The sequence below is a fragment of the Dermacentor albipictus genome, chromosome 2 (assembly GCF_038994185.2).
Source record: "Dermacentor albipictus isolate Rhodes 1998 colony chromosome 2, USDA_Dalb.pri_finalv2, whole genome shotgun sequence".
NCBI classification, from domain to species: domain Eukaryota; kingdom Metazoa; phylum Arthropoda; class Arachnida; order Ixodida; family Ixodidae; genus Dermacentor; species Dermacentor albipictus.
This window is the reverse complement of record NC_091822.1, coordinates 61,315,269-61,342,344: the sequence shown is the minus strand read 5'-3', so window position 1 is coordinate 61,342,344 and position 27,076 is coordinate 61,315,269. Positions and strand designations below refer to the sequence as shown.

At 47.6% G+C, this 27,076-nt stretch overlaps 1 protein-coding gene across 2 annotated transcripts in view; it reads right to left on the bottom strand.

Moving 5' to 3' along the window:
* Nucleotides 1-14,826: 14,826 nt before the first annotated feature.
* Nucleotides 14,827-27,076, bottom strand: part of LOC135908995 (monocarboxylate transporter 9-like) — a 31,906-nt gene continuing 19,656 nt past the window's right edge. Inside the window, exons 3-5 of one of the 2 annotated variants that reach the window (XM_065440860.2) lie at nt 23,971-24,114; nt 19,051-20,418; nt 14,827-16,767 (exon numbers count right to left, since the gene is read on the bottom strand). In XM_065440860.2, coding sequence (XP_065296932.1) covers nt 16,559-16,767; nt 19,051-20,418; nt 23,971-24,114 — 1,721 coding nt within the window. In that variant the 3' untranslated portion in view covers nt 14,827-16,558. The remainder of the gene's footprint in view (nt 16,768-19,050; nt 20,419-23,970; nt 24,115-27,076) is intronic. The other variant, XM_070533634.1, reaches the window with a different exon arrangement.

Here is a 27,076-nt window from a genome sequence, read left to right as displayed (position 1 = left end):
TCCATCCATCCATCCATCCATCCATCCATCCATCCATCCATCCATCCATCCATCCATCCATCCATCCATCCATCCATCCATCCATCCATCCATCCATCCATCCATCCATCCATCCATCCATCCATCCATCCATCCATCCATCCATCCATCCATCCATCCATCCATCCATCCATCCATCCATCCATCCATCCATCCATCCATCCATCCATCCATCCATCCATCCATCCATCCATCCATCCATCCATCCATCCATCCATCCATCCATCCATCCATCCATCCATCCATCCATCCATCCATCCATCCATCCATCCATCCATCCATCCATCCATCCATCCATCCATCCATCCATCCATCCATCCATCCATCCATCCATCCATCCATCCATCCATCCATCCATCCATCCATCCATCCATCCATCCATCCATCCATCCATCCATCCATCCATCCATCCATCCATCCATCCATCCATCCATCCATCCATCCATCCATCCATCCATCCATCCATCCATCCATCCATCCATCCATCCATCCATCCATCCATCCATCCATCCATCCATCCATCCATCCATCCATCCATCCATCCATCCATCCATCCATCCATCCATCCATCCATCCTCTTACGCCGTACCAGTGACACAAGTTTACCTGCGTCGGCCACTACGTGCTCACGGTCGTGATGCAATCGTGGTCGTTCCATTGTCGTCATCTGGGCGTCGTGATGTGTCAGTTTCGTCGTGCAGTTATCGTGCTGTGTTCTAACACGACCCAGGGACCCAAGTTGTCTAATAGGTTGGGCCAAATGGCATGGGCTCGCGGTCTTATGGGGTTGTCGTAGCATCGTCGTCTTCCTACTTTGTCGTGCGGCACATGGGCATGGTTTTAGTTTGGGCAGTTGCTGAATTCCATGCCTACTTATATGGCCTCACATATACTGTGGTTACCGATCACCAGGCCTTGTGCTGGCTTGCCTCACTTAAAGACCCTGCTGGACTATTGGGTAGACGGGCGCTATGGCTGCAAGAATATTCATTTTCTGCTTTAGACAAGTCAGGTCGTTTGCACAAGGACACCGACTGCCTTTGCGGTCATCCTGTTGACCACCGTGAACATGAAGCGCTTGACAATGACTCTTGCATCCTCGCCATTTCTGATCCGCACGACATCCGCACTGAACAACGGCTTTATTACTGTTTACGTGTTCTCCTCGATCGTCTCAATTCTGGACATTCGGAGCCCACGTTGAGCATGTTCGTGCTCCGCGACGACGTTCTCTACCGTCGCAGCTTACGTCCTCAAGGCCCAGAATTTCTACTCGTTGTACCACGCGATCTCCGGACGTCAGTACTTGGACAGTTGCATGACGCCCTTACTGCAGGCTACCTCGGTGTTTCGCGTACTTACGACCGCGTACGGCGCCGCTCCTACGGGCTAGGCCTGTACCGCTCTGTGCACTATACGTTGCAGCATGTGCGCTCTGTCAGCACCGCAAGAAACCTGCTGTGCTGCCCGCTGGACGGCTTGATCCTATCGATGTGCCCTCAGAACATATTTCACGTCGGTCTCGACACCGAAATCTGGCAATAAGGGGGTAGTTGTCGCGACTGATTACGCGACCCGGTACACGATAACGCGAGCTTTGCGCACTAGCTATGCAACTGCGGTCGTAGATTTGCTTTTACATGACGTCATTGTCCATCACAGCGCACACCGCGAACTTCTCATTGATCGCAGCCGCACTTTCTTGTCTCAAGCAGTTGAAAACCTACTTCGCTCTTGTTCTGCCGAGCACAAGCTTTCCACCGCCTACCACCCGCAGACAAACGGACTGACGGAACGGCTCAATCGCACGTTGGCAGAAATGCTGTCTGTGCGCTTTTATGACGAGCACAGTGATTAGGACAGCACGTTACCCTTCGTGACCTTCGGCTATATTTCGTCCTGTCACGAAACAGCTGGCTTTTCGCTATTTACCCTCTGATCGGCCGCCACCCTTCTTTGCGCTTTTGGGAATTTGTGGGGCTTTGTGCGTATTACCGCCTTTTTGTGCCCAATGTTTGTAAGATTGCTGAACCTTTGCAACAACTCATCAAGAACGACGTCACATTTGTTTGGGGCCCGACACGATCCGACGCCTTTCACGACCTTCAGCAACGTATACAGAAACCACTTATCCTTGGTCACATTGACACAGAGGCAAACGCAGAAGTGCATATTGATAATAGTAACGTTGGTCTCGAAGCGACACCCGTAAAATTTCAAGCTGGTGTTGAACGCGTTATTGCCTATGCCAGCCGAACGTTGTCTGCTGCTGAAGAAAACTACTCAGCAACTGAAAATGAATGTCTGGCAGTCGTGTGGGCTATCCAGAAGTTCCAGCTATACTTGTACTGACGCCCCTTCCGCGTCGTCAGCTATCACCACTCTCTCTGCTGGCTGGCGAATCTCAAGGATCTTTCAGGCCGTCTCGCAAGATGGAGCCTTCGGTTGCAGGAATTTGAGGTGACTATCGTCTATAAGTCTGGCCAGAAACACTTGCACGCTGAATGTCTCTCCTGCGCCCCGTCGAAGCCGTACCACTAGATACTGACGACGACTATGGTTTTTTTTCTACTCTTCCGTCTTGAGATCTAGCTCTACAGCAACGCCAAGATTCCGAGCTCCAACCCTTGATTGAATACCTTGAAGGAAGCCGCCAACAACCCCCGCCGCAGTTCGCGCGTCACTTGTCCTCTTTCTGCCTACGCGGCGACATCCTATACAAGCGGATCTGTCACCGCTTCTCTACACGACGACGTTCTATGTGCATGCCACGACGAACTCACGGCTGGGCGTCTTCGTTTCACGCGTACTCTGGCAAGGATCAAGCATACGTACTACTGGTGAAAAGGCACAGAAACCGTGAAGCAGTACGCCAGAAGTTGTTGAGATTACCAGTTGCAAAGTTCCACCAATGAAACCAACCGGTCTGCATCAGCCTGTACGACCTCCTCGCTCACCTTTTGAACAAGTCGGGATGGATTTATTTGGCGCGTTTCCTAAGTCTTCGGCTGATAACAGCTGGATCGTTGTCGCCACCGATTCCCTCACTCGATACTGCGAAACACAAGCCGTTCAGCGAGCTACTGCTTACGATGTAGCCGAATTCTTTGTCCAATATGTTGTCCTTCGACATGGTGCTCCCGCTGTTGTCGTCACAGATTGTGGTACTGCCTTCATCGCGCAGTTGGTCCGAGATATTCTACAGCTGAGTGGAACAACGCTCCGTACGGCAGCTGCGTATCACCCGCAGACTATCGGGTTAACTGAGCATCTCAACAAAACGATTGCAGACATGCTTTCTATGTATGTCACCACGGATCATAAAAATTGGGACGAACTGCTCCCGCATGTGACATATGGGAGCAGTTCATACACTGCGCTTCAAGAAACCACCGGGTTTCCTCCTTTTCGTCTGGTCTATGGACGCGACGCCACCACTATGCTCGACGTAATGCTCCTACCAACTTCATCTTAACCTACCACAACATATACAGACGCTTTTATTCAGTGTGCCAAAGCAGCACGGCACCTTGCACGGCAACGAATTCTATCTCGACAAAGTCAAGATGCTCGTCGATACAACATACGCCATCGAGACGACTCATACAACCTGGGAGATCTCGTATGGGTTTGGACCCCTGTACGTCAATGAGGCCGCTCAAAAAAATTATTGCGCCGATACTTTGGATTCTACATAGTTTTGCATCGCCTAAGTCCCTTCAACTATGCAATTATTCCAGCCGAAACATCGCACTACTCCCGTAGATCACGTTCCTCTGACCTTGTTCACGTCAACAGGATGAAGTCCTACCACTCGCGCTGACTCCCATTCGTAAACTTTGTGGTGCGGCCTCTGTCGTCACGACCGTTATCCATCACATTTGTTTTATTTCCCCCTTGTGGCCTTTAACATCTCCCTAACTTCTTTTTTTGCTTAACTTTCGTCTAGTCGCATCGAGAAGTCGTCTTTCCTCTTTTTTGGGGGGAGGGGGAGGGAGCGGGGGGTAATGGCACGCGCTAGTAACGCTGGAAGCCGAGGATGAAGAAGTGTATGTGGTAGCTGCTGCAGAAATGAACAGTTCGCGTGGAACTGTCCTTTCGCGACAATGTAAAGGAATGCTCACTTGGGAAGAGCTTCACTAGCCTCGTTGTCCCCTTCGGGGGTTAGTTTCAAACAACCTCGCAACTTGCAAAGATGGTATCGCTATAGGTGCGGCTCGGATGACACTCTTGCACTGGTACTCACTGTGAAAAGCTGCTGCGAAGTCGTACGCACGGCCAGTCCAAGCGCTAATCGCAGCTTTCCGTGGTTAAGCACGTCAGTAGACCGAAAGCAGCACTTCTAAAAAAAAGATGTTTGGACTGCTCACATGGCGTTCATTTTCCATAGGACTTCCCATTTAGGTGGGGACGTCCTATGGTTGGGGATGAACACTTCTTTACAAGGGTTGATCTCCCATATTGACCGAGCACCTGGCCGGTAGCGCGCTTCTACCATACTTTACGGGTAGGTGCCCGGGTGCAGCTCCAGTCTGCCTACCACAGGCGCGGTGGATGCTCTTCAACAAGGCCGTCTGTGGTTGGAATAAGCAAGCCATATGACCCCGTACACAATTCTTACAGGCCTTTTTTTTTGAGATGCGAACCCCCCAAGTCGCCAAAGTGGTGACTAGGGACATCTTTGCCATCAGAAAAAACAGCGTGTTTTTGGTGGCGCGGGGGTTGGAACCCTTGTAATGGGAATAACCATTAGATTGATATTCCCCATTAGAACCCGGGAATATCCGTGCAATGGCGGCCAGCATCTTACCTGCCATTTTAGAGGTAGTGCTGTTGCCGGCAGGTCAGAATAATCGAGCGGGTCCGAAAAGTAAGGCTCTGATAAATCGCTCGACGATTATGCGATGTATTTGCATTCTGTTGATACCAGTTCAGTCCTTGATTACCATAAAATTACCTTAATCACCGCTAAAGAAAGTGGGTTCGAGTGTTTTAATAATCTATATCTTAACTAACTGTGCCTTAATTAACTTCGCCTTGATTAACACCAAAGGCCATGGGTTAGACTTCAACCAGAGGTTGAGGGTTCGTAGCTTTTTTGGACCATGGCGTGGTGACGCCAACAATGCCGACGCCGGATTTTCCGTCTCATGAGCCATATAATGCTTTTTTTTATATGAGCCATATAATGCGCGCTTCGTAGACGCGTTTAGCGGATACGAAGCGCGCAAAGGCAAGAGCGGGAGCGACCGTGGCGGCGAAGCAGTGTGGTCTGTCTGGGCGCTATGCGGCACGTTAGGTGCATTGTGCTGGGGATGTCATGTCCCTTGACGGGCCATTTGCGTGTGCCAATATTGGAAGGTCGACAGAGCCCATGCGTTTTCATTCAAGCCGGCCTTGAGAATGTTCAATTTGAAGATGAAGTAGGGTACACGTTGTTCCCATTCGCGCAATCCCGTAAGTCCATGTTGCAATAAATTATATTGAATCTGTCAAAGCAGTGGTTGTCTTCACTGGCATGTAGGAATACGGAAAATTTTGGTTGGGATTTCTTGCGTGTCTGATGGTTGTTGAAGCGAATGGAGAAAGGAGCCTTAGTCTGGCCAATGTGCTGTTTCTTGTATGCGCCGCATTCGAGAAGATATACCACATTACCGGATTCGCAGGTCAGGTTGCCGCAGAGACCGTAGGTGAATTTTGAACTTGAACTGCGCGTGGGCTTGACAGACCGTTTTACATAACCACGAATGAGGCTAAATAAGTGCGGTGCCTTGTTTCGTAGTTCCTATATAAACGCGTATTCTGGACTCTAGCGGCTCGAAATGCCTTTTCGTGAGATTTGTGCTGTACGGAATGCTTCTGAGACAGGATAATGTAACGCTTCTTTTTTTCAATGCCATTCCTTCTTGGCTTTTGTCAGCGGTACGAGTGAAACCCCGCACCACTTTTCGCCGTAATTGGTACGCCGAGTACCGTATATGACAAGGAATAAATGAAATAGAGCAACAGGGATCCTTACTTAATGCAGGAATCAATTGTTCAGCCCGCAATTTGGCTGGTATCGCTAAATATGCGGTGGCATAGAAAGGGTGCTGAGCCACTTTTAATCGAATTCGAGAAATACATTTGACATCCGTACACAACAGACTATTTCAGAAATATACTTTGCGGAAAGGTACTTCGACACGTTCACCATATCTAGGCCGCAGCCGCGGTATCTCTCGGGAATCCCTACCGCGGCCGCGATAGGGATTAACAAACCCTCGGTAATTCAAGCAGCAAGCTACACGGGAAAATAAAGCTTGCAAGACAACAGTCGGAACATAAATATGAAAGCATAGAGTTTATTTACATGGAAACATGGATAGAGGCGCCACTTTCACTGATTCACATCAGATGCAAGCGGAAAATAATCTTATCAAATAATACTTTAATTACATTGCGATAATAGCCATTGCTTGAAAATCAAAGTGTAAATTTTATTGTCCAGGAATATATTTATCGAAAAGCAAATAAAAGTATGTGGCAACGACTAGCTGCGAACTTATGCCTTTTCCATCTGCAACTTATGAACTTATGCCTTTTCCAAATTGCTACTGCGACACCACTGGGACTGCATAGCAATATTTTCCCAAGGGACAAGAGTGATCGGTTCTGAATGTGCATACAAGGCATGCACACAAGGCCCGGGCATATGCATACAAGGCCTGGGCAGCAAGCACGAATATTTTCACTTTAAGTGGTTTTCCTGCCCCTGCTAGCCTTAATTCTAGTGGCGGTGATGAATCACTGATGAACCGTTATGGCACATTCGTGCAGTCTTGTCTAATCACTGCTTCATTTGAGAAAAAACATATATAATCCGTATGATGGAAATAACCGAATATGGCAGTGATATTCTGGCTTAACTGTCAACATTGGAGCTTTGCTAGCATTTTGCTAGCAGTTATGCTCAGTTGTTCTATTACTTGGCGCTTTTAGCGCTGCCAGAGTACTCTCAAACGAACAGCCGCATATGAAGTTCGGCACATTCCCCACGCATTCCCAGCCCACGATGCTTTTTGTGCAGTTCTCAATTTCTCATCCGCCCACGCTCTCGCAACGGTATTTTGCAGTCCTGGTGAAGAAGTAACACGAAAAGAGTGAGCTTAACTGTAAAGATAAACTGACCTTCTGGGAGTGCCCAGGGCTGGTGGACAAGAATATGGTACGTTCACCACTTACAGCAGTAGTACAGTGTTATAATCATGCTGTTGACAGCACGCAAATATACGCACCTTACGCACGTCGAACGATATATATATATATATATATATATATATATGAACGAGAAGGAAGGGGGTTAACCGAGGGGCCCGATATTTATTAGTCATATGATTAGAAGCCAACAAACACCAAGGACAACATAGAGGAAATTACTTGTGCTTGATCAATGAAATTAAGAAACCATAAATTAACGGAAATATGTTTATGGTTTAATTATGGTAAATAATTTGTATATATATATATAAATTTAGATATATAAATTTTATTCTGACGAAGGCCGTGGCACGACCGAAACGGTAAACCATTAAACATGCAATTTTCGTAAGTGTGCCCGTTAGTTTCTTCAAATATATATATACATATGGTTAATTATTATGCACGTATATTGCAAGCGGGATAAAGCAACATGCTACGTCCCAAGTAACGAATTCTGAGAACTACCATATCAACTTTATTGTACGCTAATTTGCATTCTGTATATTTTTTACTTGATGAGTGCCAAGGTTAACACGAAATTTAAATTTTAAATTAGACAGCCATGGGGCGTATTTAAGCGTCAGTTGAAAGAAAGCGTTACTTGGCCTATGTACTTGTACTCCCGTTACTCAGTCTATAGGTTCTCGAACGCAACAAATGATTTGTTTACACAACTCAGGGCGAGATATTTGGCCATCTTGGCATGCCAACTACATAGCCTCGCAGCAAGCATTATGGGCGTCCATACAGAAATACTCATTGACTGCACGGGTGGACACGATCTTTGTCACCAGCTGATGCTATTTTAGACTGGAGCCAGCATAAATGCAGGAATTTATTCACTTCGATTCTATTTCTTTCTAATTATCCACAGATCACGACTGCCGCTCCTGGTTAAGCTGGTAACTACTGAAGACTGCGTAGAGGAGAAGAATCGTACTATATTAGTCGCATTATCGCCGCCTATCTGGTTATTTATACATTGACACTACCTCGCGGGCTCCTGAGGGCATTGCGCAAGAGCAACATACAGAGACGATGACAAGTACTCTCAGGTATCGCATAATGTACAATACTGAGGACTGGCAGCATAACAGTGGCACACAAAAGGCATAAGGAAGAGGCTGAGCAACAAGTTCAACGTTTCTGAATGTACGCATGCAAAAAGTTCGCATTGTACAAGTGAAAAAAACTTGAATGTAAAAGCTTATGAAAGCGAATCAGCACCTACGGACGTGTGCAACGGGGTGACTTAGATATTTATGTTGACGGTGATCAATTACATCGCGCTTTTGAACGCCGGCCCTGTAGTCAGCAGCCGCCGGGTGCAGGTGTCGTGTAGGGTCAAGAAAAAAAGTGAGGAAGCCAGCGAAATGCGAAGACGACGACGTGATTCTCTAATTGAACGCTGGCACTGGCTCCGTCTTCGATGACCGATTTGACAGTGTCTTTTGACTCAAATCGCAGTTTCGTTGTTACCAGTGTATTTGTGAAGGCGCTAGGAATCGCCCGATACCCAACTTTCAACGTAAGGCAAGTTTTTCGCCGTTTTCTGGAACTTGTTCGCCGTCGTCGGTGCGGTGGTGTGCTAAGCCTAGGCTTGCTTCGTGGCCGCCGGGATTGGGCCTGACCCCGGCGTGGAACCATACGACATGGCGTCCGAGATGGAGACGGCCACGTCTCCGCCGACATCGAGCCCTGGCTCCGGCCAGATGTGCGTCGAGGTGCAAGGGCAAGAGATTTCTCCTGAGGAGTTCCACACTGGGATCGGCTGGTGGCAAGTGGGCCAGCGCATAACAGCCCCGGCGAGCGAGGGCTCCGCCGCTCACCAGTCGAGGTCTAAAACAAGAGACCACGTCAACAGAAAAGTGATCGCAACGACAACAAGGGCAGCGAGAATGCCAGACGTGCTGCCGAGAGAGGACACCAAAGTGATCGTGAGGCCGCGCGGAGGCCTAAACATCGTGAGAACGCAGACTGGGATCGTTGCCTCGGCCATCATGGCTGCGGCGAGGGTTTGGAGAGAAGATGGTGCGGCGGATACCTTCTGCCCCAACCTACACCAGAATATCATGGTGGTGAGTACCCCCGATAAGGGGCGTGCTTTGACCTATGCCAAGATTCAGGCCATCCGCATCGGGGACAAGATACACGAGGTAGGCGCGTACCAAACCACACCATATGGCACGGTCAAGGGGATCATTCGAGGCATTCCCATTGAAGATACTCCGGCGGAGATTGACCGCAACGTTGTTAACTCAAGAAATCCATTAGCAAGAGGGGCGCAAGGAATTGGCAATACGACTACCGTAACTGTAGCTTTTGAAGGCCAAACGGTTCCAAATTATGTATGTTATGGCCCTGTGTTAACGAGGTGCAGTCTGTACCGCAAGCATTTCGATGTCTGCAAACAGTGCGGCAAAATAGGCCACAGAAGAGACGTTTGTCCTAACCCAAATATGAAAGTGTGCTTCGATTGTGGGGCCAATAACCCTGTCGATGGCCATGAGTGTACGCCTAAATGCAAACTATGTGGGGGACAATACCCAACGGCCGATAGAGAATGCAAGAACAAATACAAAACTCCCTACGTAGTAACGAAAAGGCAGTGGGAGCGCAAGATGGTGGAACAGCGCGTACAGCAACAACTAGCATCCGGAGAGTTCCCACCGTTGATGACGTCAGCAGGAGTGAGCGGCACAGATGGTCGCCACTAGTCACGCTCGCGCGCGAACAACAGCGAAAGTCAAAGCAGAAGCATGAGCCGCCACCGCCGATCCCAATCCAAAGACAGAGTAGCCTGGGCAGACGTAGTAAAGTCGGGGGTAGCCAAGAAAGAGCAGCAGCAACAGCAGCAGCAGCAGCAGCAGCGACAGCAGCAGCAGTGACCGCCATTTCGAGGTGGTGGAGGGAAATTTAAAGACGAAAGTGAGGCAATGAAGGCGCTAAGAGAAGCAAACGAGGCGTTGCGGAAGAAGAACACTGAACTAGAGGCGACAGTCAATAAGCTCAGCAAGGAAATGGTAGAGATCAATAGAATGATGACGGTCCAGCTACAACAGCAGCACGCACAGCCTTTATCGCCACAACCACAGCAGATGGCAATGACCGAGGATGAACCCGAAGTAGCGGTGAACCCGAGGACAGAGAACGCGGCCTCGGCGGGTCCGGCACCCAAGAGAAGAGCAATTGAAAATCTTAAAGAGCGGAGACTCAGCGATAGGGTAGACAACCTTGAAGATAGGCTCACCCACTTTGAAGAGTATATTCGCACGACATTCACCAAGACAATTACCGACGGTTTCATAGCAAATGAACAGACTTGCCAGCAATTAACGACGACAGTACAGAATTTGGCAACGCAAATGGCTAACTTTCAGCAAACATGGATAGGACATCAACCACCGCAACCACAGCAGCAGTGAAAGGCCTCCTGGTCTGGCATTGGAATTGCAGTGGTTTTGCTGGGAAAAAGGCTGCACTTCAGCAACACTTAGAACAAGTATCAAGAAAGCCAGATATTATCATGTTGCAAGAGACCCTCATTGAGGAAGTAAAACTCTCAGGTTACCGGCCCCACGCCAGCCCACCAAGCTTCCGGACCGCGGCCGGCAGTAGCGGCAGGGGAGTTTGCACTTTGGTGAGAAAAGGCATCACGTACGTCGAGCACGAGTTACTGAGCAAAAGCCCAATCGAGCACACCATGGTAGAGGTGGTTACTGGGAAAAAGCAGAAGGAAAACTCTTTTCTGGTAAACGTGTACAGTAGCCGTTCACACGGAAAGCAGAAATTCAAAGCACTGTTACACAAAGCGTGCAACGTCGCGGGGCCCGACAACAAGCTGGTAATCTGCGGGGACTTCAACGCGCCGAATCAAGCCTGGGGTTACCCCAAAACATTGGCAAAGGGCAGGGACCTACTGCAAGATGCTACCGACTTGCGACTAAATCTAATTACCGACACAGCATACCCTACAAGAATCGGCAACTCGATCACCCGAGACACAACGCCCGATCTCACTTTCGTAAGGAGTAATGGCGGTGGTATGGCGGTCTTAGAATGGCGCAACACGGGCCACGAATTGGTAAGTGACCATTACATTGTGGAGGTCGCTGTCCCGCTCGGTGGTACCGACGAAGTTGGCAGAAGCCTTCGGAAACATAGATTTACTGACTGGGGCGTGTTTCGAGGATTGTTACCCGAGGAGCAAACCGAAAATACGGACATTGAGAAGTGGTCCACTGAGATTGTAAACAAGGTAGAAAAGGCAACCAAGGAAGTCGAGACGGACGAGCGTGTCCACAGGGTCGACAGCCGCCTCGCCCACCTCATCGAAGCCAAGCAGTCCATCCTGTCAAGGTGGAAGACACAGAGGACAAACAGAAAGCTACGTAAGAAGGTCGCCGAACTCAACCGCGAGATCGAGTCCCACAGCCGAGTGCTATGCACACAGCAATGGAATGAGGTTTGTAACACAGCGGACGGCCAGATGCACTGCGGCAAGACATGGAGTATGCTGAGGCATCTTTTGGATGCGACCACGACCAAGTCTCACCAGCACCACAACTTGGCCAAGATCATCCACAGGGCGCTGACCGAGCACGGGGAAGACGAAGTGAAGAAACGCCTCGACGACAAGTACCTCCCGGTCACTCCCACAGACACGCACCCGGACTACCTAGGCGAAGCAAACGAGTGGCTAGATCGAGACATTGAAGTATGGGAAGTACGGGTTGCCCTGCACGATCTCAACAGCAACTCCGCCGCTGGTCCCGACCGCGTTACGAACAGAGCGCTGAAAAATCTTAACGAAGCGGCGATAGAGAACCTCACGGCATACTTCAACACTTGCTGGCGAGCTGGATCATTACCTCGGCAGTGGAAAGCAGCCAAGACCATCTTGATTCCCAAGCCGGGCAAGCCACCCAACATTGAGAACCTCCGGCCGATCTCGCTTACGTCCTGTGTGGGCAAAGCGTTGGAGCATGTACTCATGAACAGGTGGCAGAGGGACCTGGAAGATTCGGGGCTCTACCCAAACACCATCATCGGGTTCCGAAACAAGCTCGGAACTCAGGACGCCATGATACAACTGAAAAATGACATCCTCGATGACACTACCAACACGAAAGACAAGCGAGCCATCTTGGGTTTGGACCTGCAGAGCGCTTTTGACAAAGTAAGACACTCTGCGATTCTGGCCCAGGTGTCACGGCTAAGCATGGGCAAGAGAACTTATGCGTACATCAAGGATTTTTTCACGGAGCGGACTACTGAAATCATCGCCGGTGACCTGCGGCTCCAAAAGAAGAAGCTCGGCAGTGTCGGGACCCCCCAGGGCTCAGTCATCTCGCCATTGCTTTTCAACCTTGTAATGATAGGGGTGGCCGAGCGCCTCTCACGAGTCGCGCGGGTCCGACACACCATCTATGCCGATGACATAACGCTCTGGGTCCCAGGAGGAAGCGACGGACACATCGAGAATACATTGCAAGAGGCGGTTGACGCTATCGAGGAGCAGCTGTACGGGTCTGGGCTCGTCTGCTCCCCAAGCAAGTCTGAGCTGTTGGTGATTCCTACGAAAAGGACAGCTAGGAAGACGAAAGGCAACGAGCCTGCGAGAGAGCAAGACACAATAAAGATCAAGACGAGCGGTGGTCACATGATCCCGGCTGTCGAGAAGATCCGAGTGCTGGGGATGCTGATTGAGCGCAAACGAGTCAACGGCGAGACGGTCAACCGTCTGGCGGCCAAAGTCACCACGGCCATCCGCCTCATTAAGAGGGTGTCGCACAGAACAGCAGGCATGAAGGAAGAGAGCCTCACCCGGCTAGTGGAATCCTTCGCTATAAGCCACATTAGATACGTTGCTGCTTTCCACAACTGGAGGCAGTGCGAACGCAATAAGATCAATGCGCTCATACGCAAAGCGTACAAGGCTGCGCTCGGACTTCTCGACTGCACAAGCACCGACAAGTTCCTGGCCTTGGGAGTGCATAACACCCTGGAGGAAATCGCCGAGGCGCGGAGGACCGCTCAGCTCGCGCGGCTATCAGAAACAAGAACGGGCAGACAAGTGCTGCGTGTCCTAGGCCTGGGACCAAAGGAAATGGGACCCGAAAATACAGAGGTGCCTGTACCGGACGCAATTAGTAGACGGCTATGGGTATGTCCGGTACCAAGAAATATGAACCCTGAGTTCCACAAAGAGCGGCGGGCGGCGAGGGCCAAGGTGCTCATCGATCTCCATGCCAGACAGGGGTACCGTGTTTGTGGACGTGGCAGAGTATCCACATGACAGAAAGGCATTCGCCGCTGCAGTCGTCGGGGCATCGACCGGTGCAACTAGAACAGCGGCGAGTGTGCGGACTCGAGGGGCGCATCAAGCCGAGGAGGTGGCCATTGCTTTGGCCATCGCCGACCCCGAGTGCACGACTGTGCTCTGTGATTCTAGGACGGCAGTGAAAAATTACGCCAAAGCAAGGGTGTGTGGTGAAGCCGCGCGTGTGTTGCGTGTGGTCGATCTCGCGAGTGAAAGTCGGTGTGTGGGGATAAAGTGGTTTACGGCCCACATGGGCAGTGATGTGCCGGATCACGGCAACGCTAACCACAACGAGACGGCGAACGCGGCGGCGCGAGGACTAACCAACCGTGCCGCTGCTACTACAGCCGACCCGTCGTGGTGGTGGGAAACCAAGGACAAAATGACTTCCTACAATGAAATTGTGAAATGGTACCGACTAGAGCGAAGGACTATGCCGCCACCTCATCCGGGCTTGACACGTAAGGAGGCGGTTTTATACCGACAACTTCAAACGGGGCCGTTATTCACCCCGGTGCTGATGAGGCACGTGTGTCCAAGTGTTTATGAAAGTGATCTGTGTTGTGTGTGCCGAAAGGAAAGAGCCACTGCAGCTCAAATCCTTTGGGACTGTGCTAAGAATCCGCATGAAGCTGCAACAATAACAACGATCCCGCCGCGGCTCGAGGCCGCAACGAGATGCTATGACCAAGATGTGCAAACCCAGGCCGTCCAGCAGATCTCGGCGGCCCTCGAAAGGCAACGACCGAGCGAAACCGGAGGGAGGCTGCCACCCCAAAGGAGGGGCAGGCGCGGTCGACCAAAGGGAATAGTGCGGCCTCGGCCGAAGTAGAGGCGCCACACGCCGCGAAGACGTCATGGCCGCGTCACGGTAACGCCTCCCTAACAGGGGAAGGCTAACCGTTCTGCAGGCGTTCACAACAAAGTTTCGTCACTCACTCACTCAGGAAGCCAGCACAATCCTGACGAGATTGCTTGACATGTGGTCAGATAAGAAATCAATAAGCCTTTTCCTAGAGGCAGTATCTTCCCCTATGATTGTCTATAACTGCATATTTATTTCTTATATCGTAAATAACCCAATGCTGCTTTGTACAAACCTTCCTTATGCATTTCAACATAAGCTACAAAGACACTAGGGTTAACTGCAATGCTCCAGAAAAAAATTAGTGTTTATTTTAGACAAAGCACTTATCAATTGTTCTGCTCATGCAGATGATCTCTTCTTTATATATTGTAGGTAACACTAATATGGGTGTACAATGTTGAATGTTAAACATTTGAATGTAAGGTTTACGAAAACATGCAAAAAGAAAACTCAAAGGATACTGTGGCCAGATCGCTGTGCATTTAACGCAGAGACAACCACAAAACTAGAACTATATTCCATTTCTATTCTTGTAGGCTTGGATTTAAAGCATAACCTGCAGACGGCAGAGTTTTTCAGAAATTTAAATGCGTGAAGTCAAGTGGCGAGTACTAACTTGGGTTTTTGCATTTGTTCGAGCCGTGACAGATTGGAACGGCCCTCCTCACGGTTACCATTTTCTGACCATATTTGATTTTACAAAGAACCCACGAACCATTAGGGGCAACATTGTCTGTACATCATTTTCCGTTGCACTAATTTTCTGCTTCTGCATTCTGTATTTCGACCTAACCGAAAGGGGTATTGATGAAAATAAACTATACCTATTTCGTACGAGTATGTAACAAAAGTGGGGGATCACGATGAAAATCTCCCCTGAAACGAAGGAGATACGTCAGCTATGGGCACCTGCTTGGTGCATGCGGGTGCATGGCAGCTGCATACTTCGGTATTTTAGTCTTGGTTTCATGGTAGAAATTAGCCAGCGTTCATTTCTCCGCAGAAGCAAGCAGGGTCACCATTTTTTCTAGAAACGGTTACGAACATTACGGACGACTTGATTCCATCGTCGCGTTATCATCCATTGTCTGGCACTATCGAATGAAAAAAAAAAGTTATTTGCTACAGGTTCTTGCTAGGCTAGTGGCTTAGTACTTTGTTATGATGTGCAAAAGATGCGAAACAATGTTAAAAAACAATAAGAAGAGCGAGAGCGTTTTCCTGTGCTGTCATTTTTTGCCATGAATAGTCTCGCGCTTGCCACTGCAAAATAAAAATTAAGTTAGTAAAATTTTAATTGCTTTACTCGTTGCTACTTTGAGTATTTATACAAAACTGAAGTGGCCTAGAGAAAATTACAAGCATCGTCTTTCCTATATTTATAGGTATTTCGAACACATTTTACTCAACACTTGCGTATATAGGCTTCCCATGTACACTACTAAATGAGTGGCAAGCAAGTTCCAAGACATGATGGTACCCCGTGTTAGTGTAATAATAAATAAATTATGGGGGTTTTACGTGCCAAAACCACTCTCTTATTATGAGGCACGCCGTAGTGGAGAACTGCGGAAATTTCGACCACCTGGGGTTCTTCAAAGTGTATTTAAATCTAAGTACACGGCCATTTTAGCATTTCGCCCCCATCGAAATGCGGCCGCCGTGGCCGGGATTCGATGTCGCGACCTCGTGCGCAGCAGCCCAACACCATAGCCACTGAGCAACCACGGCGGGTTAGTGTGTTAACCGCGGGTTAGTGTGTTAGTGGGTTAGTGTGTAATTCCAACGCAGTTGATGCGAACCAAACAGCGAGCCTCTCATGGAAGAAAGGAAGACACTAGGCAATAAGACGTCAGGCAGCTAATCTCGGTGAGCCAACGTTCTTCGGCAACACCTCTCTATTCCCCCATCCACTCCACGCACTCGGCGGATAGAAGTTACTGCTTGCCTATGATGTGGTGAGGGCCTATTCACCATTAACCTTCCGTTTACATTTTTTATGACTAGGCTTCACAACAGCCACGTGATTCTTCTTCCTAGTAATTGTTGCCTTTCCACCACGGAGCTTCCTCAGCTTCACAGCGTGTTCACAAGTCGGCTTCCTCCTCTTGGAGTGTCGGCATCGGCTCCGGTACGAAGATGAACGCTTCCGGTATGACGATCGTCGCCTTTCGCTCTCTGAATTTGGAGCGGCCGGTGATCCAAAGGCCCACCGTGAAGAGGAACGAGAGTGTGAACATGCCACCCATGAGTCTGAACAGGCCGTCGTAGCTGCCGTAGTTGTCGCGGAAAAAACCTGCGGTAAGCGACCAGCCGTTAGCAGTCGGTAGAGTGCTTGCTCACATTACAACCACTCGACCGTTAGTATAAATGTCTATCGTAACTGTATGGTTAGCGCTACTAGAGTGGCCCGCTCAGCAGCTTTGCAAGTGATACAGCCAAAATACTCTTTGTGGATACACTTGGCGTGGCTGAGCTAGCGTACGCTAGAAGTTTCTAAGGTGCGTTTTGGCGTGCGATTACGAAGGAGGCAAAATCTGTTCTAACGAATGGGTGGGCGAATGTGGTCTCGTTGTAACGTTTTCGGGTTAGGTAAAGAGCTAGGGGGGAGCACCTATTGTGGAGCATTTTTAACCCGGAACGCTGATAAATTTGCCGCAGGTTTTCTTTCGGATAAACTATTAGAAGTTCGCTCTTCGGTCAGGACAGCTGAGAAACGTACACCAAGCCACAGTAGTTTATGGACCACGGGATCTCAGAAAACGTTTAATTCCAAAGGAGCCTGTAGCAGTAGCCAGTAAAACTGTATACGAGAATGTTGTTAGCATATAATAGTCGCGGCCTGAAATGCAAATACCAGGCTGCTTTGCGAGGTTGCGGAGATATTGATTTTTTTCTTAGATTTCATGGTCCGTAATATTTTGTGGCCGGGTGTACATAAGTGGAGTACTAACCTTCGTAATTCCAGAATGGCAGCATCTGTAGAAATGTATACTTTAAATAACTTGCAATTTTTCGCCACTACTTAGCTGAATAAACTGACGAAAGTGCATTAGCATATTCTTTATTTCTACTGCTATACCTATGCAAATATTTATTTTCAGAACAGGCCAGAACTAAGAATTTACGTGGAATTTATTATAGCCCATAACCGGCGACCTCTATTCACACGATCAAGGAGAAAGATAATTTCAACACAGATCCACACATGCACGACGTTGCCTCCAAAATGTTACGTCTTAAAATGGCATTCTTCACGCTACTCTATGGCCTTTACAGGAATTATGCCAAGTTAACCAGATTTATTTCAAGCCAAGTCTAATTCTGGGGCACACGGTTGCAATCGTAAGAAATCAACCGACACGGAACAGAGAGGCCACATATTCTGACCCATGTGTAATACTGAACGGCTTCTTTAACAGTCTCCACAGTTGCATAACGTAATATATTCGCATGGGATTCTATACGAAATACAAACAGCCCATCGATTTCTTGACTGTGAAATTTATTGGGCCTTTTTATTAGAATAGGTGAAGGGGGAAAATTTAAAGGTACAAAATAGGATCATTGTAGTTCCGATGAGATACGATATCTCTGGTATAACTTTGAGGTTCAGTGGTTTTTGCTGCGCCGGAAACGTCGGCTCTGGCTAAACTATAAACAATCAGCTTATTGGTGTTTCGCTACTTTTGTAAGATATTTCAGCCCGTATAGTAGTTTCTAGTTTGATCATCTATCACAAGCTTCCATGTACACTGCAAACACACAATTTAACCGCTATAATGATCTGGAGCCTCCTGCAGCGATCCGGGACAAGAAATCGCATGGCACTATTTAAGGGGAGGGTGGCCAGCGCAGCTGCAAGATATATTTGGGTGTGTTTCTGTTGCTGTATATTTATTTTTATTTTTGCCTTGAAGGTTTTATTTGTACTGCAATTTGCGACCTGCAATAACGCAACAGACCACATTCATTTAGAAGAAAGATTATGATCTGCGGCGTGTGAAGTGGGCGTTCACGTGGACATCTTCCTCTGTCCATAACATGTTACAAACACAGAGGGTACTTCTGCCATTTTCTGATTTTAAATAGCTGAGTAAGATACAGGAAAAAAGAAATTTGTCATGGTTGAGCAGACTTTCCGAATGGAAAACAAACGGTGTTAAAAAATTTGGCTAGCACAGCCACTCTGTCAAAGAAACGTGCAACGTTGAGCATCATATGGCACCAATCCGGGAAAGAAGTTAAACTGAGCATGCAATACTTCTATTGTAAAATTCAAAACCGTCTAGCAACATAGGGAGCGTATGTCAACCTTAACGCTAAAATAATGGCCCCGCGGTTTCCAAAGCCGATGACACTCGTGCAGTTGAGGTGTTGCACGATTAGCAGGTGGAGTCTTCTCGAAGGTGCCAGCAGTGGCTATAGTGTAATAAAGTCTTTGGGAGGTAAATAATTTGTTAGAGCTAAATTTCATAAAGCTTTCATAGCCCAAAACGGTGGCAAAGGGATGCTAGCGTAAGAAGGCTTTGTATGCAAGGCCTTATAAAGCTCAACACAAGCACGCCCTTGTACTCACCGATGACTGGTGGCCTCGCAAAGCCTCCAATAGCCGTGAGCGTTGTCATGAATCCGTAGGCAATGGGGAGGTTCTTCGTGCCGATCTCGGTAGAGAGAATTTCGGGAGCTCCAACAACGATGTAACCAGCCGGGAGACCCAGGACAGCTGACAGGCCCCAGAAGGCTATTTTCCCGTGTATATAAGGCGCCAGCTGCTGCAGTAGTGCCAGGGAAAAATATGCAATGGTGAGCAGGCCGCAGTTAGAGATGAGGCCGTAGTCGCTCAGAAAGGGTACGAGCAAGCGTCCCATGGTATCCGTTGCCGAGAACAATGTCAGCGCGTGCACAGATTCCGAAGGGGGCACCCCGATGTCTTCGGCGAAATCGAACATCACCGTCAGGTAGGAGTCGAGGAAGAAAGACCACGAAACGAAGCTCAAAGCGTGGAAATAAAAGCGCGGAGCCCTCAGCACCTCCAGGGCATTCTTGAGCACCGATTGCGAGCTGGAGACATCTTCCTGAACTACGGGAAGGTCGACCCTGAGTGCATCACCACGCAAGGACGAGCAGTCGAGGCGGCAAGAATTGCTCACACTCACCAAGGTGCTTCTGCGTGCGCACTTGGCGTCGACTGTGGTGGAGCCCCTCGCGATCCTGTTGCTCATGAACAGCGATCCCGCCACGCTTATCATGGTGCCCCTCCTGGTGCGATTCTCGTTCAAGTCGGGAGCCATGAGGATCGAATCACCGCCGTCTCCCATGATACTCGTGACAGTTCCTCGCCTGGACAGGACGGAAGGGTGGTCGGACACGAGGGTGCCGCGCCGGGACGTCCTTGCGTGATCGCCACCGAGAGTTATGATGGTTCCCCTGCGGTTCCCGATGACGCTCTCCCTGTCGTTAACACTGATGATGGTTCCCCGTCTGTAGGTGCCGGTTCCACGGTTCGAGATGCTGACCAAGGTGGCTTTCCTGCTTTGCGGAGACGCCGTACGCGACGGCTCAATTTCCAAGTAGAGTTTGTCCTTGTCCTCTTCTGTACCACCGCACACGACCGACACTCGGCCGTTTGCCGGGGTGTCGTAGGGTGCACGAGAAGATTCGTTGGTTTCCAGACCCACGGGGCCGCGCTCGCCTGCCTCCTTCTCCCACGGAGGCGGGTTGAGGAGCATGGAAAGGGCCAACACGTTTCCCAGCGAACCGCCAATGATGAGGAGAGTGCCGCGAAGGCCGTACTCGGCGATCAGGAACTCGTACAGATTTGGGAAGACGAGAGAGGCCACCGTTGCGCCGGCCATGTTGAGGCCAAGAGCGGTGCCTCGCCGCTTCTCGAAGTATTGGCTCACGCACACTATGATGCTGTTGAGAATTATACCCTGGCCGGCACCTGAAACAAAGATAAAAAAGGCAAGTTTTCACTCAAAAATGAACGTGAATGTTGGAAGCAACCGATGTTTAAGAATACGATTCGAAGTAAATGTCTGCCTGCAACTATTCAGGGACACCAGTACCAATAACGCTGAAACCCAGCGTATTTCGTTTCAACGCGATAAGATGAAGAGGTGGCTAAGAAACACACAGTCTTCATCTGTGAGTTTTCGGGCTGCAACGAAACATTTTGTCACACCCCTTCGTCCAACTCTCGATGCTGGTATAATATTTAACACCATCAAATCCCATTGCATCATTCTTCATATATATAGTTTGATACCTTAAAATTTAGGTTTAGTTCCGATAAAGGTCACGCGGAGTCCGTGGTAGCATTTTTGATATCTTGAAGCGGCACTTCAGTCGTAGGTAGATCATAAATCAATGACTGACTAAACAGTTATCATGTAGGTTAATTTATTCCTTCAAATTATTTTACAGCGTTTTCTCTACGAATGTATCTTCAAGCCCAGAAATAAGGATTAGCAAGTGATTTTAACTTTACGTGATGTACGGTAAAATGGTGTTCGGGCTTTCTAGAATTATTATACAGGGTGATAATTTTTAAGTCTTACGGAATTTTTAGGAGTCGCCTGTGGCGGATAGCACAATACTCGGCGCTGAACTGGATTATTCGAAGATGCGAACCTAACACGAAAAATAGAAACACATATTAAAAAAATTAACGAAAATTCAGGAATTAACTTCCTAAATTACTTTAAGACCGATATTGCAATTTACGAATAGTAGCCATTGAGCTTGCTGGACGTATCCACTTGAAACGAATTTCCAGGATAACACCAGTTTGGAGGTGTTTCCGAAATGTGGGACGAAATACATGGGCGTGCCATTTACTTTTGTGCTTTAGTGTATAAAAAGGCGCTTCGTTAAAGAAAATCTAAGCGGAACAACAGTGCATTTCTATGGACAAGTTTGATGGCGCATATCTCCAAACTCGCGGTATTCTGGAAATTCATTGCAACTGGATACGCCTTGCAAGCTTATCGGCTACAATTCGTAAATTGCAATATGTGCTGTCATTAATTCAAAATCTAATCGGTGAATTTTCGTTAATTAGTTTAATAGACGTTTCGAATTCTTGTGCAAGCAATCCAGCTCGAGGGCGAGAATTTTGTTATCTGCAGCAAGCCATTTTTAAAAATTCCGTAAAGCTTAAAACTGATCACCTTTTATTACTAAAAAACGAACGCTGGGACACGATATTTTGCTGCCGCACAATGCCACGTTCAACTCTCTTCAGCAGTTTATTGTTTTGGTGTACGCGTTCTAACCTCATGGAATCGTTCAACAGCAGCATGCAAAGCATACATCTTGCGAATGCAGGAAGTACGTTCACTAGGCCTGCTTGCTAGACTTTGTTGGTGGAAAGACGAACATTTCATGAATTTGCGCGCTGCATGGGATGAAAGTAAACGCAATCGCACACGTCACGTTAGTTGCATAGGATTTTACACACAGCGCTTGCCTAAAGCTTCGCTTCACATAAAGTTGAGCAGGTGCGATGTATCTGCAGAATTTTGTCGTGATTGTTTATTATTCTTTTGCCACATTCCTCAATAACTTCATTTATTATTTTTTTTGTGATTGCAATAGACGGTGCATCGGTGACCAGCTGTTTTACTTCAATACAACCTGCACCGGGAAAGCATTGTCGCAGGGTAATGGGTACAGTAGAATCAAATCCACAAGTAAGGAAACAGTGTCAACAGCAGTTAGTACATTGTATGATGACAATGTGCAAGGAGGTCTACGTTCAAAAATCACTGATTGCTTGAGAAAATACAGCACTATTGGCTGCCACCCCAGTTGTAAATGATGTTCTTCATTCCGTAATTGTCCACGGAAACTAAAAATAAGGGATAACAACAAACTTCATCTAATTTATATGGCATTGAATAGCCCTTATCTTGAAGGTGCGCTCACGCCTGTATGGAGAAGACGTAATGGGGAGTTTTTAGGGATTCGTTTTCATCAATCCCAGCTGCATTATTAGAAATCGGGTGTAAAATTTTTCGCACTCTTTGCTTTTCGTATGAAGTGGCTCAATGGCGATGCTGTTTTTTTTTCATGCATTACACTTATTTACCATGAGTACGGTTGCGCTATAAACCTAGTGGCACGATTTTGTACACCTTCAAGCTTATCTATGGAACACTGTTGGTAAGGATCCCGTACCGCATTTGTGCATTCCAGATGGGGCCTATTCAAAGTATGGTAGGCTGCTTGTTTCAGCCCATGAGGGGCATCTGTAAGTGTCCTAATGACTAGGCTTAGTATTTTCACAGTTTTATTCAAAAGCATGTCAATGTGCTCGCTAAAAGTCAGGTCCTGATGACGTTTTTTCGGGGTGTGCCACTTGAACTTTTCCTTGATCTGACCATTCATAAAGCATCAACAACAACAGCAACTGCCACAATAGTGCAGCTCAAACAAATGAAAACGCATCATTATCAAACAATGTAAAACGTAGGCGAAAATTGTTTGGTGAAGCTGTCGACGATAGCAATCGTTTAGAAGTCATGAACCAAAGTATCCCGGAGAAGGTCACGAGCATACACTTTCCCAACTATTATCATTAAATTTACGTAGTTAGCTTAAAACAAGACTATAGGGATGTTGCAATTGTGAGCGAGGTAAGCAAATACAAAATAAACGATTTTACGCTGCACGAAAGAACAGTGATCATGCTGACTACACTTAAATTGTTAAATCGATTCCATTCGTTGTTCCTGCAATGTTATTGCGGCACTGGAACTTCTTGAATGTAGGAGAGTTCATTGTGTCCTGATGACCCTCGTAATGGTATAAAAAATAAATAATATAGCGAACTCTTGGAGTACTTGTGCATCAAAATAAATTGACCCAATTGTTCCCTCTATGAGTGTATTTCAACACTCTCTTAGTACATATAGTTATGCATGAATTTTTTTAGACATATATCACATAATTGTTTTCACTTCGACTGTATCACGGGAGCCTCCGCTTCTATGGTTCTGTTCTGTATTGATATTCGTTGGACACACCCGGCGCATTAATTTCCCCTATAAGTGCGTTGCGACGTTGTCTTATTCTCTAGTTTTTACTAAATGTGTATTTGAAACTTTTTCAACTGTGTCCTGTTATTTAGGCAACTGAGTTTTTATGGATACTAAATAAATAAATAAATAAATAAATAAATAAATAAATAAATAAATAAATAAATAAATAAATCCCTATAGCATGGTCTTTCTCCTGCCGCTTAATTTAATGCGGAATAAAGAACAGGGATATTTTTTATGTAGGTGCCGGTTCCACGGTTCGAGATGCTGACCAAGGTGGCTTTCCTGCTTTGCGGAGACGCCGTACGCGACGGCTCAATTTGTATGCATCCATTTGTATGCATTACATGTGCAGGTTATCGGAGCTACCACTTGGAAGTGGCCGCACGTTGCTTTTTAATTAACGTTTATGCTTCTCTCTCGTTTCCGCTCACGCAAGCGCGCACTCTCACCCATCAGGAAGCCCGCCGAAAAGGCGAGGAAGATTGTTCCGTTGGCGAAGATGGAGATGGAGAGCCCGACGATGGTCAGGGCACTTCCGATGGACGATGACTTGCGCACCCCTAAAGCCTGTATCAGGGCGCCGGAGATGAGGCCTGGAAAAGGAAGGGATTCAAGTACCGAGTATTCCAGCGTAAACAATGTGCGCTGGAAACACGCTGCCTTTCTAACTTCGCATGGCCCCAAATAATTGCAGCGAGGGTTGCCTGTGATTTAGAACGTGGTAGGTTACAAGGCTTGCCTGTCCAGTTGCCTGCTTCTACATTACCCGCATTTCTATAGATGATATAGACAAGGCTGCACATGATTTGAAACGCGGTAGCATACCAGGGTTTTGTGGCGGGTTGCCTGCTCCTCAGCTCGCATACTACGTGTTGCCTGCTGTATTAAGCATGCTCCGAATCGGCCGCCATTGCACTGGGTGAAGCTGGATAATGCTCCTAGGGCTGCTTTCATCCATTTAAAAGGATTTCCAGAGGGCCCAGTTGCTGCATATTTGAGGTTATTGTAGGACGCAAAGAAAAAAAAAGAAGGAAAAGACAGACACGGCAAGAAAGAAAACAGTAGATATGGGACAAACACTTCTTCCAATTGTGCCGTTTTCTTTCTGCCGTATCTATTTTGTTTTGAGCTGTTTAATCACACCAACTACTCTTGTGCAGATGCAAAAATACCCAAGGAAGTCAACTGGAGCGTAACCACCGCGGCAGCCTAATTGCTAAAGCTGCGCACACGTATTATGGAAGGTGTAAATTCGACCCCTCCCCCCCCCCCCCCCTGCGGCAGGTTTTCTTTTCGTTCGCTTTCATGGCGCTACTTCTAATTATTTCTACAGTCCGAAAAGAAAAACCCTTAAATTTTATTTTACAGAGGCTTTTGACACCATCATTGTCTGTCTTCTTCGTGGACTTGCAAGTAAGAAAAGTTGTCGTTTCGCCCGTAACGTGAAGCTCTGACGCGACACTGGTCGCATTATTACACTCAGTAATTCTCGCACTTGTTTGTGTGGTACCAGATCGTTTGAAAACGTTCCGAGATCTGCTCGAGATATTTGCCTTCGAGAAGAACAAAACTTTGCCCAATCTAGGTCTGTCGGATTTAAGTCTCACACCTGTTCTCTTCCTTTGTGGAGAGGCGCGCCTCAGTTGTGGACAGGAGACACGGCTTGCTTTGCGTTCTCTATCCAATAATGCTTTTAATATCTTACTACTTGACTCGCTTAGCTTCTTTCACTTCGCTACTGGATCACGGAACAGATGTCGAGCGTGGCGTCGGAAAACCGTATGTCTACAGCTGCATTATTTTTATCTGCTGTGCTTTTTCTTTCGTCTTTCCTGTCCTTCTTCCTATCTTCCACTTCTACGTTTCTGTTTCCGCTTTTCTGACGACTAGGGAGGCGTTGTGTCCCTTCCGGTAGTTTTGCCAGCCTGCTCCTCGCTTTCCCTTTCATGTTTCCCTTTCATGTCATGTGTTTCCCTCTCATGTTCATGTTTCATGGTAAATGTTTATAAGTATTCAGAACAAATAATAATAATAACAGCATCCGCAGCAAGGCGATATTATTGTGGTCTGTTTCACCCTGCGCTGTGTGAAATGTTCACAGATTTGGGCCTCTGCGTTCTTCCACGCAGCACGCTGTAGCAGCTTCAAAGGGAAAATAAAGCAGAACACTAAATGCGCGACTATACTCATGAACTATTGTAGGAAAATTGTCGCGAATTTGTCGTGTTTATTGTTGTGAATTTCGCGATCGTAGGTTATATACTAAAAGACAAAATGAAGGATAAAGTTCCATTTCTTGAATGTCGCGCTGGAACCCGACGGCGGTACGTTAGTGTGACATCACTTGTTTTCGAAGTGTTCTTTTTTCTATTTCTTTATTTTTTTTGTATTTGCACCCCGTCGGCTCGGTAAAAGTTCCCGAAACTTCCCATGTTAAGCCGTTCGCTACTTTAGAACACAATGTAGTATATGTTTACCGCCAAAGATTTAACTGGGACTTCCACGACGTCATGACGTCAATCCATGACGTCACGGCGTGGCTGATGGGAGAACTCCAAGAGGGCCTCGACACCCGTCTTTCCTTCTTGCGTCTCTTCTGGATCACCGAGTGTCTTGTCACGGTAGGAGTGCGCTGTGTTTTGGCATTGTAAAACTGTAATTTAATAATGCGGAAGAAATCGATTGTGGCTTTAGCCTCCCTCTAATACCTAAAACGAACGCAAAGGACGGAATCCGTAATTACGGCACGCTCCGTCCTAAGACTGCTCGCCGCGATCTACAGGGTTTGCCAGCTATCATGCATAGCGGTTTTTTTTCTTTCAAGCAGACAGGCCATTTTATGCGAGATAACCAAGCTCATATTGTTCCCAGTCGCGTAGCGCAGCCGCCAGTATTTTTTCTGTTGATGCTTTTAAATAAATAACGTTACGTATTCTTTTTCAAATTACTGCTCCGAATGCCGCTCTGTCAATCCTTAATTTGTAGGAAATTGCAAGAAGCTTGAAGCAGGCGCGTTTTCAGCCAGGTGCTTTTGGTCCGTTAAATTTTTTCCGACTGGCTAAGAACCCCGGCGAAAAATGAAGAAAAAAATATCACGTGACTGCCCATCCGCCGGCATCAAAAAGCGGCGGCCTCAACCAGGTACATGCACAGCAGTTAGTAGTAGAGCTGGCGCTTTGTATGGCGCGTCCCGTAGAGTTTCCTACAATAATTACTAAGTGGAAACCTGGCGCTGCAATCGGTGAGCCACCATTGTGATGATGCGAAGTACATGGATTTGTCTGAGCTTTGTGCTTGTGGATTCGGACGTTCCTTTGCCTTTGTTTATCGCGCTTTGTGTGCTAAATTTGAGAGCAATCTATACTTTTCGAAGTGCAGAAGACGCTGCGAACACGCTCGAACGCCACTAATTGCAACGTTTCATCTTGTCTGGGCGGTCAAATCGAAACGCGCCAAGCGTTTCAAGGCACTGGCTGGCCCGCGATCAATTCATGAGGGCGTTTTATGTCGCTTGCCGATGGATGCGTCCGCGGCATAATGGTTTCAATATATAGG